The sequence below is a fragment of the Lontra canadensis genome, unplaced genomic scaffold (assembly GCF_010015895.1).
Source record: "Lontra canadensis isolate GAN:19392208 unplaced genomic scaffold, GSC_riverotter_1.0 scaffold43, whole genome shotgun sequence".
NCBI classification, from domain to species: Eukaryota; Metazoa; Chordata; class Mammalia; order Carnivora; family Mustelidae; genus Lontra; species Lontra canadensis.
Genome location: NW_022631037.1, coordinates 3,683,592 through 3,696,047, shown reverse-complemented (window position 1 = coordinate 3,696,047; position 12,456 = coordinate 3,683,592). Strand labels below are relative to the sequence as shown.

The following is a 12,456-nucleotide window of genomic DNA, read 5'->3' as shown; positions in this document are numbered from 1 at the left end:
GCCCCTGACACAGGCCTGACACAGAGTGAGGACACAGCAGACGTTGGCTAGAGCAGTGAAGGTGCGTGAGGCCTTGGTGACCACAGTGTCTGTTCTCTGGGATGGTGTGGGTGGAAGGTGAGTCAGGTTGGTCTGCTCAGCTTGTCTGGGCCCGGAGGCTTCTAAGAACTGCCTGCTGTGTGTGCATCAGAGGATGACTCCCAGATACCCTCTCCCCCACCCCCATTTCGGAGGCACGGACCACCCTGGTTCAAAATCAGAAGCCAGAGTAAGCCTCATGCCGAGGGCCCAGCCCCATAGCAGACAAGGACAGAGCGAAGATCCCCATCAGTGGCACTTTATTGTCACATCAGATACAAAAACATGGCACAGAAGGGCCAATGAGCCCCACTTCCTCTCCAGGGGGGATCCTGGGAACAAGCAAGAGAACAGTGTAAGGAAGCAAAAGGGGAGCCACCGGCTGAGCCCTGCACCCCTGAGCCCACAGCTCAACCAGCACACCCAGCCTAACTGCTTGTGGTCATTTCCCCAGGGGTCACTGAGTCACCTCCGCTAGCCTGGACACTGTCGGGTATACGCTCCCTGGGGCCAGACATGGTGTAAACAGAGCCTCTAAGGAACCACGACAGCTTTGATTTGCAAAGAAGAAAACTCAAGGTTTTCTCAAGAAAAGTGAAGTTGAGTCATTTGTTCAAGGTCACACAGTGGGAGAGCTGCAGAGTCGGGATTTGAACCCAGCGGGCTGGCTCCGAGCCAGCCTCCACACGCTACTCTCCTCCGTATTCTTAACACTCCCATGAACAGCAAACACATGCTCATATAAATGACTCGTATACACAGCACACAAAACACTACCCACGGTCTCAGAAAACTCACACACAGGAAATACAACTTATACGTACTGCGCACACGCGCGCGCGCGCACACACACACACGCACACTCATCTTCTGGGGCGGAACAGGGAAGAGCTCACCTCAGGAAGGGGCCCCCATGGGACCAGCCCGGGGACTGCCCAGGCGACCCCTCACCAGCACACCCCCTTACCCAGCTTCTAGTCACTGTCCTTCCAGGAAGTTAGGTCCAGTTTGGGGAGTGTGCTACAGCTGACAAAGTCCCGAGGGAACATGTTGGACATGAAGATGTTGTTCTTGGACACGGTGGTGATGCCCGTGTTGTCACAGATGATACGGGGCAGGGAGATCCTGGTCAGTGCCTGCTGCTGCTGCCTGCTGAACACGCCCGTGTTCTCCCACCAAAACCTGCATGGGGACACCCATGGACACTGTGCCCAGGCTGCATTGGCCAGGAGCACCTCTCCTGGCTTGAGCAGCTCCCTGGATGTAAGAGCACCACCGCAGACACTGGAGGGCTCCGGGAACCCCAGCATTTCAGGGGCTTTCGCACGAGTGGGGCCCTCCTCACAGTGCGGTGGAGGGGAGCACCCTTGATGCCCCACTCGCGCTGCATGGAGAGCTGGGCCCGTGCTCCCTCACAACTCCCTGCGCTCTGGCCCGGGGCCATGTCCAGGGTGGTGCAGAGAACCTTGCTGTCCGTTTACAATGGGTCCACCCAGAGAGGGACACTTTTCTCTAGTTTTCCCAAGGGTGTAATATGGGCTAGGTAAGAACTGAGCATGGCAGGTGACGTGACACTAGCAGAGCCCTAGGGACTGTTCAACAGCGAGCACCCCAAAACCGGAGGAGTAAGTAAGAGCTGTGTTTTCTGTCTTCCCTCCTTCACAACGGGGGGTCCAGGCCCCTCCTGGCTGCATAGTAGGTTCAGAGTATATGAGGGATGACCTCGAGGCCCCGGAACACCCTGGAAAATCATGGATCCCTTCCCGCCCTTCCCTTCACAGGTAGAAGTGCCCCCACCCCCAGAAGTTTGAGAACAGGTCTGCAACCACATGGCCAGCCTGAGCGGCTCACCGGCCCTCACCGGTCACCGTCGCGGAGCTTCCTGAACTGGGTCCCAATGAGGCAGGCAAGGAGTGGGCCCACGCGGCCGAAGGGCTCCAGGGGCTCGGCCACGCCACCCATCCAGATGTCAATGTTGTTGGGCGAACCATACTGCTGCATCAGCCTCTCCGCCAGCTGCAGATTCTTCAGCACCGTGGCCAGCTCGCCCACCGTGTTGGGCTGGGGGAGCCCGCAGAAGCGCCTCCAGGCATTGTACCCTGCAGGGCGGGGGAGGGGGGAGTGGCAGGTGGGGGAGGGTCCCACAAAACCCACCTCCCCAACACCCCATGACCATGACCATGATTGCGGCCACGACCCTCTACTGAGGGACATGAGAGAGGACACAGAGCACCTTCTCCCAGGCTCTAAGCCCCCAGGGAACCCCGAACTGAGGGGCCAAGACCCTCTCTCTTTCCTTTGCCCCACCCCACTGTGAGGCAGATCCTAAACTGCCGTAAGTCCTACAGCCTCCAAGTATAGGTATATCTCATTGTCCCCCTCTGAAGATCTCAGACCTATGACGGGGGAGGTGTGTCTAGAAGGTTCAGCCAAACCAGCTGTCCCATAATTTAGGCACAGGCTTTGGGGTTAGGCTAAGCTGGGTTGAAATTCAAGCTCGATCACTGACTTGGCTGGAGAAGAACCTGGGCAAGCCTCAGTTTTCTCATCTGTAAAATGAAAGTGATAATAATCTCTTCCCCCTCAAAGTTCCTGTAAACCAAAGCAACATGATATGTGATGGAGCCAGGTTTCCAGCCCACCTGGGCAGCTGGGGGCACTGCAGAGGGCAGGACCCTAGAGTGGGACGTGGGGGACCTGGGGGGCTCCTGCAGCCCCTCACCTGGGAGGCCATGGTCCCGGCTGCGCTGCATGTTCAGGGCGGGCAGGTCCAGACCGATCCTCATGATCTGCTCAAACAACCGCTCCCGGATCTCGTCCACCACGATTTGGTTCTGGCGATTCAGCTTGGCAGGGGTGGCCATGAGGCCCCGCAGGATGGGGTCGATGCCACCTGGGACAAGAGGAATAAGCTTGGGGAAGGATCTGGCTTAGCAGCCAGAGTTCAGATTGGAGTTAGGAAAAAGTCCCAGGTGCCGTCAGGGCATGGCAGAAGAGGGCTGGGCACACGCAGCCCCTGGCACCAAAGTGGCCTCAGTGGGCAGGTCTTGGCTGGGGAATCGAGGTCCCAGGGGATAATGCCATTCAGATTTGCAAGCTGGGGTGCACCCATCCCCTGGGCTCCTGGGTTACTAAGAATCATAATACACAGGAAGGACCCAGCTCCCTACGAGCCATCTGCTTCCCCTGGGTTTAGTATTATATACAGAAGCAGTCAGGTGAACTGAGCCTGGCCGAGGTCCCTCTCACCTTCCAGCACTACCCTCCAGGTAGCAAAGAAGACCTTGCTGAGTGGAACACGGGGGTTGGGCCCCATGGGCCGGTACTGGTTATCCAGGCGGAACATGAAAGGCTGGATGAGGGTGTGGCCATAGCGGAAGGCATTGGTGAAGACGTTGGCAATGCGGGGGTCCACCGAGTCATTGTAGCCGCGGTAGGATGGCAAGTACTTCCTCATGGCCTGAGGTCCCAGCACCAGGGGCAGGTAGTCCCGGTAAGTGATGATCTGAGGAAGAGTCCCCACTCACCCTCTGTGCAGACTGTCAGCTGCTCCCGGTTTGGGTCGGGGGGGGGTGTCCCTCCACTGTCCAGGGTCAGGGAGTTGTCTCTCACAGCACTGGGTCTGGGTCTAAAAGGGTGGCACCGAGGGAGCAGACCCAGAGCTCCACCACTCCGTGTGACCCAGGACCAGTCCTGAACCTCTGTGAGCCCCAGTTACTCAAATATAAATTAAGGATAATTACCCTGCCCTCTGCCTTAAAGGATTAACTAACAAAGAGCTTTGTTAATCAACAGCTCCTTTGCCCTCAAGTTACTCCAGTCTTTTTTTCTCCTAAGTTTATAAACTCCTGAGGGCCAGGCTTGTGTCTCATTTCTCTTGAAATTACTCGGGGCCCAGCAAGCACTTGGCTCACCGTAGGGTTCAACAGGCCTTTGTGGAGAAGGGGAAGCAAAAAGGAAAAGGGCCACCCTAGATGATTTCCCCCAGGGCAAACAGGAGTCATAGATTCTAGAGTCTGGAATCTTCTGCGAGGCTTAAGTGAATCTCACTTACATTCTTAGTGCAAAGCAAAAACTTACCCTCCACACCTGCAACTCTCTCCCCACTCTGAGTCTAAGAGTATAAAAAAGGTGCGCATGCGTGTGCCTGCATGCTGTGTGTGTGTGTGTGTGTGTGTGTGTGTGTGTGTGTGTGTCTCTGGGAGAGAATGGGAATGCTGAAGCATCAGAAGCTGGGAGAGAGAACCAGAAGCACTTCCCAGGGTTAACCAAGGGTGAGAAGACTGGGTGAGCTATGATAGAGCTGAGTGGGTAAAGGAGCCAGGAGTCACAAGGAGAGGAGGAAAGGAAAGCATTTACTGACCAGCTACTGTGCACCAGGCACTGCAGACCCACCCGTTTAACCCTCCCGAAACCATTCCCGATGGACAGGACAGCAGAAAGGGGAGTCAGCCTAGGAAGGAGTGGATGGAAGCCAAGTGACCTTTGTCAGGTGCTTAGTATCTGCTAAGTGTTTTCACACTTATCATTCAATCTTTACAGCATCATGGTTGCACACGCTGAGGCTCACGGGAGGCGGGGGTTAACTTGCCCCAGGTCACACAGCTAGGATATGGTGGAGGCATGTTTGGATCCCAAGCCTGCCTGACCCCTGGCACTGCCAGTACTCAGGCCTGCTACCTGGATCATGGCTCCCACAATCTTGCGGGCTTCCTGGTAGAGCCTCTCTCCATCCCAGCAGGGGTTTAGGCGTTTGAGCTCTGTGGCCAGCCGGTTGTGCTCCCGCAGAAAGAGCGTGTGCATGGAGGTGAGCTCGGGCATCTCGCTTGAGCGCATATCGCCTTGGGGAAGCAAAAGCTGCTGTCATTCCTAAGATCCCATCAGGAAGGACTTGCTCTCCCGAAACTCCCTCCCCCAGACAAGGTCTGAGAACCAGACTTCCTCTCCGTCCATCTTCCCACACCATGCTCAGTTTTCACCTCCTCTAGGAGGTCCTCCCTTGATGCCCAAATCCACCATGATAACTTTCTCCTCTGTGTAGGGGCCTTGCTGGGCGGAGATGCTCATTCAGTAGGCAACAGAGCTGACACATGACTGGCCACATTCTGGTAGCCGAGACTGGGGGCTCCTGGAGGACGAGGACCAAGGCTTGTGCCTTTTTGTATCTGACCTTCCATCCAGCTCGCGAAGAGACATGTGGAATTTAACACTGTGCCGGCTACAAAGTAGGTGATCCGTGAACTGCCTGGTTGACTTATTCCCCTGATGCACGGAGGGCCAAGATGTAGCGTGCTCGTTGACCCTCCCTATTTCCATGCCTGTGCATGACAGCTAATGATCACAGCACTCTCTCCTGCTCAAACTGCATGCAACCTCAACACAGGACTCTAGAAAGCCACTACCATCTGATCAGAGTTGCCATCCCCATCCTTACTACATGCTAATTTGAAGCCTGCTCAGGCTCCCAGGAGTGCGGGGGGAAGAGGGCCTAGAGCCTAGGGTGCTTACAGTCCACTGAGACTGTTCAAAAAAACAAAAACCAAGTAAGAACTCTAATCCCTCTAGCCCTCCCCACCTCTTCTCTGGAAGGCCAGAGAATTGGGGCCAGACCCTTTGAGCAGGACGCTGGGTCCAGTCTTTATCAGCTCCAGATGCTGGTGGGAAAGAAATTCTTTGAGAGCAGGTTTTACTATCCCATGAGCGGCCAGGGGTCATGACGATCCAGGCCCAGGACACGCAGCTTGATTCCAGGATGGGGGCGGCCATAGCTGGAGGAGGAGCCCTTCTTTTACATCACTAGCCCAGAAAAGTATGGGCTTCCGTATGGACCAGAGCTGACCTTGACTCTCCTCCCCAGTGTCGTGGCAGAGGAGAGGCCACTGGAAGCCAACAGGAGGAGAGGCTGGGAGGCCAGATGTGAACAGAAGGGCCTCAGGACCGCTATTGGATTTCTGTTAAAGAATACTGGATGGGTGCCTGGCCGCTCAGTTGGTGGAACATGCGACTCTTGATTTGGGGGTTATAAGTTTGAGCCCCGGATTGGGTGTAGAGATTACTTAAAAATAACATCTTGGGGCTCCTGGGTAGCTCCGTCAGTTGAATATCCAACTCTCGATTTCGGCTCAGGTCATGATCTCTGGGTCCTGAGATCAAGCCCAATATCATGTTCCAGAGTGCTCCTCCCTCTCCCTCTGCCCCTCCCCAACCCAAATAAATAAATAAATAAATCTTTTTAAAAAATTAAATAAAATCTTAAAAAAAAAACACATTGGAAAATTTCTGGGCGTGGGCACCATTACTGCTCCAACCACTTCCCTAGAGCTGCCACATGTTTAAATTTAAATTTAAATCTCACCCTCTCGTATTACAGGGACTGGAGACAGCAGGAGGTGACAGTCTGCAGCTGCACCATCCCACAGACCTTTCTGAATTGATGAAAACATTCTACATCTGTGCCACCCGACGTGGGAACCACTAACCTAGGAGGCTGCTGAAATGTGGCTAGAGCGGCAGAGGAACTGAATTTTATTTAAGTTAATTTTGAATTAATTTAAATTTAAATGAAAATTGCCACGTTTGGCGCGTGGCTACCACAGGCAGATGATGCCGCCGTAGAGAGAGAGGACGCCGCGTTCCTCTCCATCCCCACAGTTCACTGTTTCTGGGGACCCAACTCTCTGCCAGAGTCCAGAGGGAAAAGGAGAGATAGAGAAAGGGACAGACCGAAGGACAGAGGCTCCTCCTCACCCATCCCTGAGTTTCCTTCTTAGGTTTGGCTTTTTGGTTTTTTGTTAGTTTCAGTTTGGGTTTTTTGGTTTGTTTGCCTTCCTGGCTCCACCCAACTTGTCACCAAGGCCACTGGATTAATGTGAAGTTGGTGAGGGAGTGGACGGAGTCCGTCTAAGTGCAAACCCATAGGCTGCTCACAAACAGGAGCCCTGCGGCGCCAGCGCTGCGCCCCGCCTCCACCCCCCACCCCAGGTTCCCACTCCAGGCTGACCTGCCAGGAAGCAGGGGATGTTCACCGAGCGGTTGGTGAGGAGGCAGGGGTCATCATGCAGGGTGTCGAAGGGTAGCAGGGCCCGGCCGTTGTCGCTGAAGCGGGTGTTGACAGCCATCAGCCCCAGCTCATTGGACGTGTTCCGAAGCTTGGCGGCCAGAGGCTCCTCGCTGCCGTACACCATGCTGGCGTCCACGAAAGAGGTGAGCGCGTTGATCTGATTGCGGATGGTGATGTTGCTGTCTGTGCAGGCCGGCGAGGAGCGGAAGAAGGGGATGCAGTCACGCTGGTTTTTGATGCGGGGGTCATCTGGTGGGATCTGTGACACACAGACAGGGCCGGTTGGCTCTCCGCCTGTCCAACCCCTACTCCCAAGGCCTCGATCCCACCTCCAAAGCAGACTGGAACCCAGGACCAGAGGGGGAGACCCAGACACTGAAAGGAGGGCTTTTCAGGACTTCTGCCCCCCTCGGCCTTCAGTGAGGGGGCCTCTCGAGGCCCACAGAGGCTCACTGCCTGGGGCTGCACCTGCGGTGTTCCTCCCAGCTACCAGCTTTGGGGATGTGACCAGAACTCTGGAATGGGGAATGTGCGGGCCCCTGGAGGAGGGCCAGCAGGTCCTCACCTAAACGTCCTTTCTCTCCCTCCTTTACTCCAGGGTCTCTGCCCCTCACTCCCCTGTTCTCTGGATGTGGTCTTGAACTCTCAGTTAGCTTCCTCTTTCTGTCTTTCTTTCTTTTTTTTTTTTTTTTTAGCCTCCTCTTTCTTTTCATTTCCTGCTCCCCCCACCCCACCTTCCTGTCCCTTTCCTGTCTTTCACTCTGGCCCGTGCCTTTGTCTCCTCTCACTCTCTTCTTCTCAGCCGTTCTCCTTCCTTTCTCTACTCCTCTCCCTACTGTGCCTCAACCATCCAGTCTCCTCCAGCCCTCCTGCAACCGACAGCCCAGGCTCTGTGCAATGTGCGCCAAGAGCGGGGGTGAGGAGGTGGCCCTCAATGAGGAGGAAAGGGACTGAGAACCTGGCACCGGCACCCCAAAATTGGAGGGAGACGGGAAGGTCCTCTGCACGGAGGCAGAGGCAAGTTGGTGGCAGGGCCAGCCCTAGTTGCTGGGGCGGGAAATCTAGGCACAGAGGGAGGAGGCCGTTTCCAGGAAGGATTCCCCCTCTCTCCACTGGGCAGGCAGCGGAGGGGCGGGAAGAAGGGAGCACCTTGAGTGGGAAGCAGGGCGGCTGCTGCAGGCAGCTGGTCTCGCAGTCGACACCAGCGACGAAAGAGACCCGGGCGCCCGGGTCCGGGCTCAGGTCGAGGTCGTGGTCGATCAGCTGGCCCCACTGCATGAACAGGAGCGAGCGTTCCTGGTCTGGGGTCAGCTGCTCGGTGGGGAAGCGCACGATGGCGTTGGAGACTGCGCGCGCCTGCGGGACACGGAGCGTCAGGGGACACCGGGGACACCTGGGACCCCGCGCGTCTCGAGGCCAGGCCTCGCCCCCCACCTCCCACCCGCCACCGCCGGCCGGCACTCACCAGGGGCACCGGGAAGCCGCCACGCTTGACACCGGGCGTCCAGCCGTAGGGCAGCGAGGAGCCGTCCTCGTACTCGGCCGGCAGCCAGCGCGCAAAGGCGCGGTTGGAGGCCCCCAGCGTGGGGCTGCGTCTGCAGAGGGAGGACCGAGCGCTGACGTGAGGTGGCCCCGGGGGGGAGTGGCCTGCCTGCCAGGGGCCACCCGCAGCCGACTGCACCTGTTGTTGCAGTGACCGGTGATGGTACGGTACTTGTCGTTCTCCGGGCACGTCACCCTCACGTCCTGGTAGGCGCAGCCGCTAGACTTGGACAGCAGATTCAGCTGGGCCGGTGTCAGCATGTCTGGGGCCGGGGAAAGAGGGGCGTGGTTGGCGAGTCCCCCCATCTCCTATTCTAAGCTGGGCAGTCTTGGTTGGGGGCCCAGTCTGAGGACACAGAAAGCAGATCCCGGAGCACCTGAGACTCCCCAGAAGAAGAATGGGGGGTGGGGGTCACTGGGAGATGGCCGAGGTCACTAGCAGAGCAGGAGACCAAGGTTGCAGGGGCAGCAGTACCAGTGATGTTGAAGGGCCCCCGCCTCAGAGGCCGCAGCTTCCCCTCCAGCAGGCTTAGGGCCACGTGCAGGTAGTCAGCAGCCCGCACAGCTGTCCTGGTGGCTGCCACTGGCTGCTTGAAGTAGGCCAGCAGTTCCATGGGGCTGGCCAAGCCACTGTGAAGACGCCTCTTGATGCTGCTTAGAGAAGGGAGGAGTGAGGCCAGAGACAGTGGGGCGGGGGATACTCCGCAGAGCCCTAGCCCCAGGCCAGCATGCAGGACAGTGCAGACAGAGCCACAGACAGGAAGAAAGTTTCTCTTTATAAACAGAGTGTGGATCTGGGTGTCCAGACAGAGGCAAAGCCATGTGGAGGGATGGTTTTGAAGGTATTCTCAAACCCAAAGACACTAAGACCGACAGGCAAACAGGGGGCTCTATTCCCACCCACGAAGTCCCCGTGTCAAGTTGCTTCTCTGAAAGACCCGGGGCAGCCGTGCCCAGAGCTGGGAAGTGCCCGGCACCCCACCTCTCCCGCCGCTCCTTGTAGGCCGTGTCCACTAGTCGCTTGGCTTCCTCCATGCAGGTCAGTACCACTGAGGTCTCTACCTCCTCCGGGACAGCTGCCCAGAACAGGGGTCACAAAGTCAGGAATGGGCCCCAGAGCCAGGGTGGCCTGTGTCAAGTCCTGGAGACTCAGAACCACCCTGAACACACCACCTTTTCTCTTCTTTCTGCACCATTACCTGGACTGGCACCCTCAGAGCACCGGGGCACAGCCAGAATGGCCAGGAGCCCAGCAAGGACTGGCAGCAGCTTCATCTCTGCAACAAGACCCCAAGCCCAGTAAGTCCAGAGGGCCCAGTGCATTTGGGAGAAGAAAGCCCCACCAGCCCTCTCCCCCTGACCCCTCATTCCCACCTTCATACTCCAGTACAACCTCAGTGGGTCCTACCTACCTCCTCAGGGAAGGGGTCCACAGTGCCCCTCTTTTTCTAGCTTCAGTCTCTCAACCCCCAGGACCTCACCTCCGAAGTTCACCTGGTACTGGCCAGGAGGCTAACCTGAATCAAGGCCTTTATGTCTTCTGCACTGAGGGAGGGGGCGGGGCAGAAGAAACCCCGCCCCAGGAGACTAAATGCTCTCTCTTCCCCCCACTGGGGTTGGGGTGCCCAAATGGTGGCCCCTCATATGGGAGAGAGGGACAAGGAAGGAGAGACCAGAGCTGTGCCCAGCCTTTGAACTTAGCATCCCACCCCAGAGCTTCTTAGCTCCCATCATGTGCCTAGACCAGTGCTATCCCTACGGGGGATAATTAATGCCCCTCCAAAATTCTGGTTAAACTATCTGGGGGTCCTTTGAAAGGTACAAAAGTCAGGAACCAACAGCCTAAGAAACTATAGGACATGGAATGACCCCAGAGGAGGAGGGAAGGTGTAGGGGACACCTGGAGTAATGATCAATCAGCCTTGGGGGGCTGCCACCCACCCCCAACAATATGCTGGCCCCTGGCAGCAACCCCATTCTTGACAAAGGCTGAAGGGACAGGAAACCTGGCAGGAGACCGTTGGGTTACATAGGAAAGCCTGGGGACTACAGGCTGGGGACCACGGTAACTTCCTCACTCCCTCTTCTCCTCCCCTTTCTTCTGGGCTCCGGCATCTGGTCTTCAGCACTCCTGCCATCTGTTCCTGGATTTCAGGAACCAGGAAAGAGCAGAGCTGGATGTGGTTAGTGGTCAGTTGGGTGACAAAGCCCAGGGCCTCTCTGGGATAAGATCAGTGCAGTTAAGAGGACAGGGGTTAACTCTTAGGATGGGTCTGAAAGGGGCGCCTGGGTGGCTCAGTGGGTTAAAACCTCTGCCTTCGGCTCGGGTTATTATCTCAGGGTCCTGGGATCGAGCCCCACATCGGGCTCTCTGCTCAGCGGGGAGCCTGCTTCCCCTTCTCTCTCTGCCTGCCTCTCTGCCTACTTGTGATCTCTCTGTCAAATAAATAAATAAAGTCTTAAAAAAAAAAAAAAAGGATGGATCTGAATGGGCCTGAAATAGAAGAGGGGGAGGTGTCTCCCCTTAAGAACACTGGCAAGGCAGGACAGGTATCCTCTGACTAATGGCTGTGCTTGTTCACCTCCCTGGGCCCTTGTCGGGCTTGTATGATGTGTGGTCTAGCCCCATCTCCCACTCCAGCCACTTTCCTGCCCTCCCTCTTGTCTTTTATGCCCACACCACATCTTGGCTGAGGAACAAGGGACAGAACACACCAAGAACACCTTCCGGGTGTGCCCGCAGACCCCGTCACCAGTGGAGCCCATGAGAAAGGAGGCCATTCTTCCAGGCTTGCTCTCTCAGTGCCTTGCTCTGTGTGAACTTGGACAAGTGGCTCCTTGTGAATCAGATCTAGAATTTTATACTTTTGAAATACTTTTTTTTATTTGACACTTTAAAAAAAAAGATTTATTTATTTATTTATTGGACAGAGATCACAAGTAGGCAGAGAGACAGGCAGAGAGAGAGGAAGGGAAGCAGGCTCCTCTCTAAGCAGAGAGCCCAATGCAGGGCTCGATCCCAGGACCCTGAGATCATGACCTGAGCCGAAGGCCGAAGCTTTAATCCATTGAGCCACCAAGGTGCCCCTGAAATACATTTTTAGGGGTACCTGGGTGGCTCAATTGGTTAAGTGTCTGCCTTCAGCTCAGGTCATGATCTTGGGGTCCTGGGATCCAGCCCGGCATCTGGCTCCCTGCTCAGCAAGGGGTCTGCCTCTCCCTCTGACCCCGCCCCCTGTTTGTGCTCTCTCTCTCTCTCTCTCAAATAAATAAATAAATAAAAATTTTTAAAGATTTTATTTACTTATTTGACAGAGAGAGAGACCACAAGTAGGCAGAGAGGCAGGCAGAGAGAGAGAGAGGAAGAATCAGGCTCCCCGCTGAGCAGAGAGCCCAATGCGGGGCTCGATCCCAGGACCCTGGGATCATGACCTGAGCTGAAGGCAGAGGCTTTAACCCACTGAGCCCCCCAGGTGCCCCTAAATAAATAAAATTTTTTAAAAAAGAAAATACTTTTTTAATCCCACAGGTAATATATTTTTATTCATGAAAAGTCAGAGAACACAAGAAAAAATAAAAATAAACCAAAATTACTTCTAATCAAGTGAGGTTAAAAGCAAAATTTTTATCTTTCCAGGCTTGTCATTTTTCATACAAATAAGAAGCAGGAAGAAAATTTCTCAAAACACCACTATGCATAAATAACCCCATTTAATCATTTGACACCCTATATGTAGATATAATATGTATTTTAAATGGTGATAAAAATAGACTTT

At 55.5% G+C, this 12,456-nt stretch overlaps 1 protein-coding gene across 1 annotated transcript; it reads right to left on the bottom strand.

Moving 5' to 3' along the window:
• Positions 1 to 316: 316 nt before the first annotated feature.
• On the bottom strand, positions 317 to 10,197 carry MPO (myeloperoxidase). The gene is made up of 14 exons (XM_032871967.1): positions 10,089 to 10,197; positions 9,880 to 9,957; positions 9,663 to 9,756; positions 9,156 to 9,331; positions 8,820 to 8,943; positions 8,604 to 8,733; positions 8,288 to 8,494; positions 7,079 to 7,397; positions 4,759 to 4,919; positions 3,328 to 3,583; positions 2,801 to 2,971; positions 1,940 to 2,177; positions 1,046 to 1,260; positions 317 to 410 (listed from the first exon to the last, which is right to left on the bottom strand). Exons 2-13 carry the CDS (start codon positions 9,953 to 9,955, stop codon positions 1,053 to 1,055), a joined length of 2,160 nt encoding a protein of 719 aa, XP_032727858.1. The 5' UTR covers positions 9,956 to 9,957; positions 10,089 to 10,197; the 3' UTR covers positions 317 to 410; positions 1,046 to 1,052.
• Positions 10,198 to 12,456: the final 2,259 nt, after the last annotated feature.

Bases quoted from the DNA above. Each gene is read 5' to 3' on its own strand.
- MPO (XM_032871967.1), bottom strand. From the start codon at position 9,955: ATGAAGCTGCTGCCAGTCCTTGCTGGGCTCCTGGCCATTCTGGCTGTG. The intron at 8,495-8,603 runs GTGAGTGCCGGC...CGTGTCCCGCAG, and splicing joins GCGGCTTCCCGGTGCCCCTG to GCGCGCGCAGTCTCCAACGC. The intron at 2,972-3,327 runs GTGAGAGGGACC...CTCTTGTCCCAG, and splicing joins CTGGAGGGTAGTGCTGGAAG to GTGGCATCGACCCCATCCTG.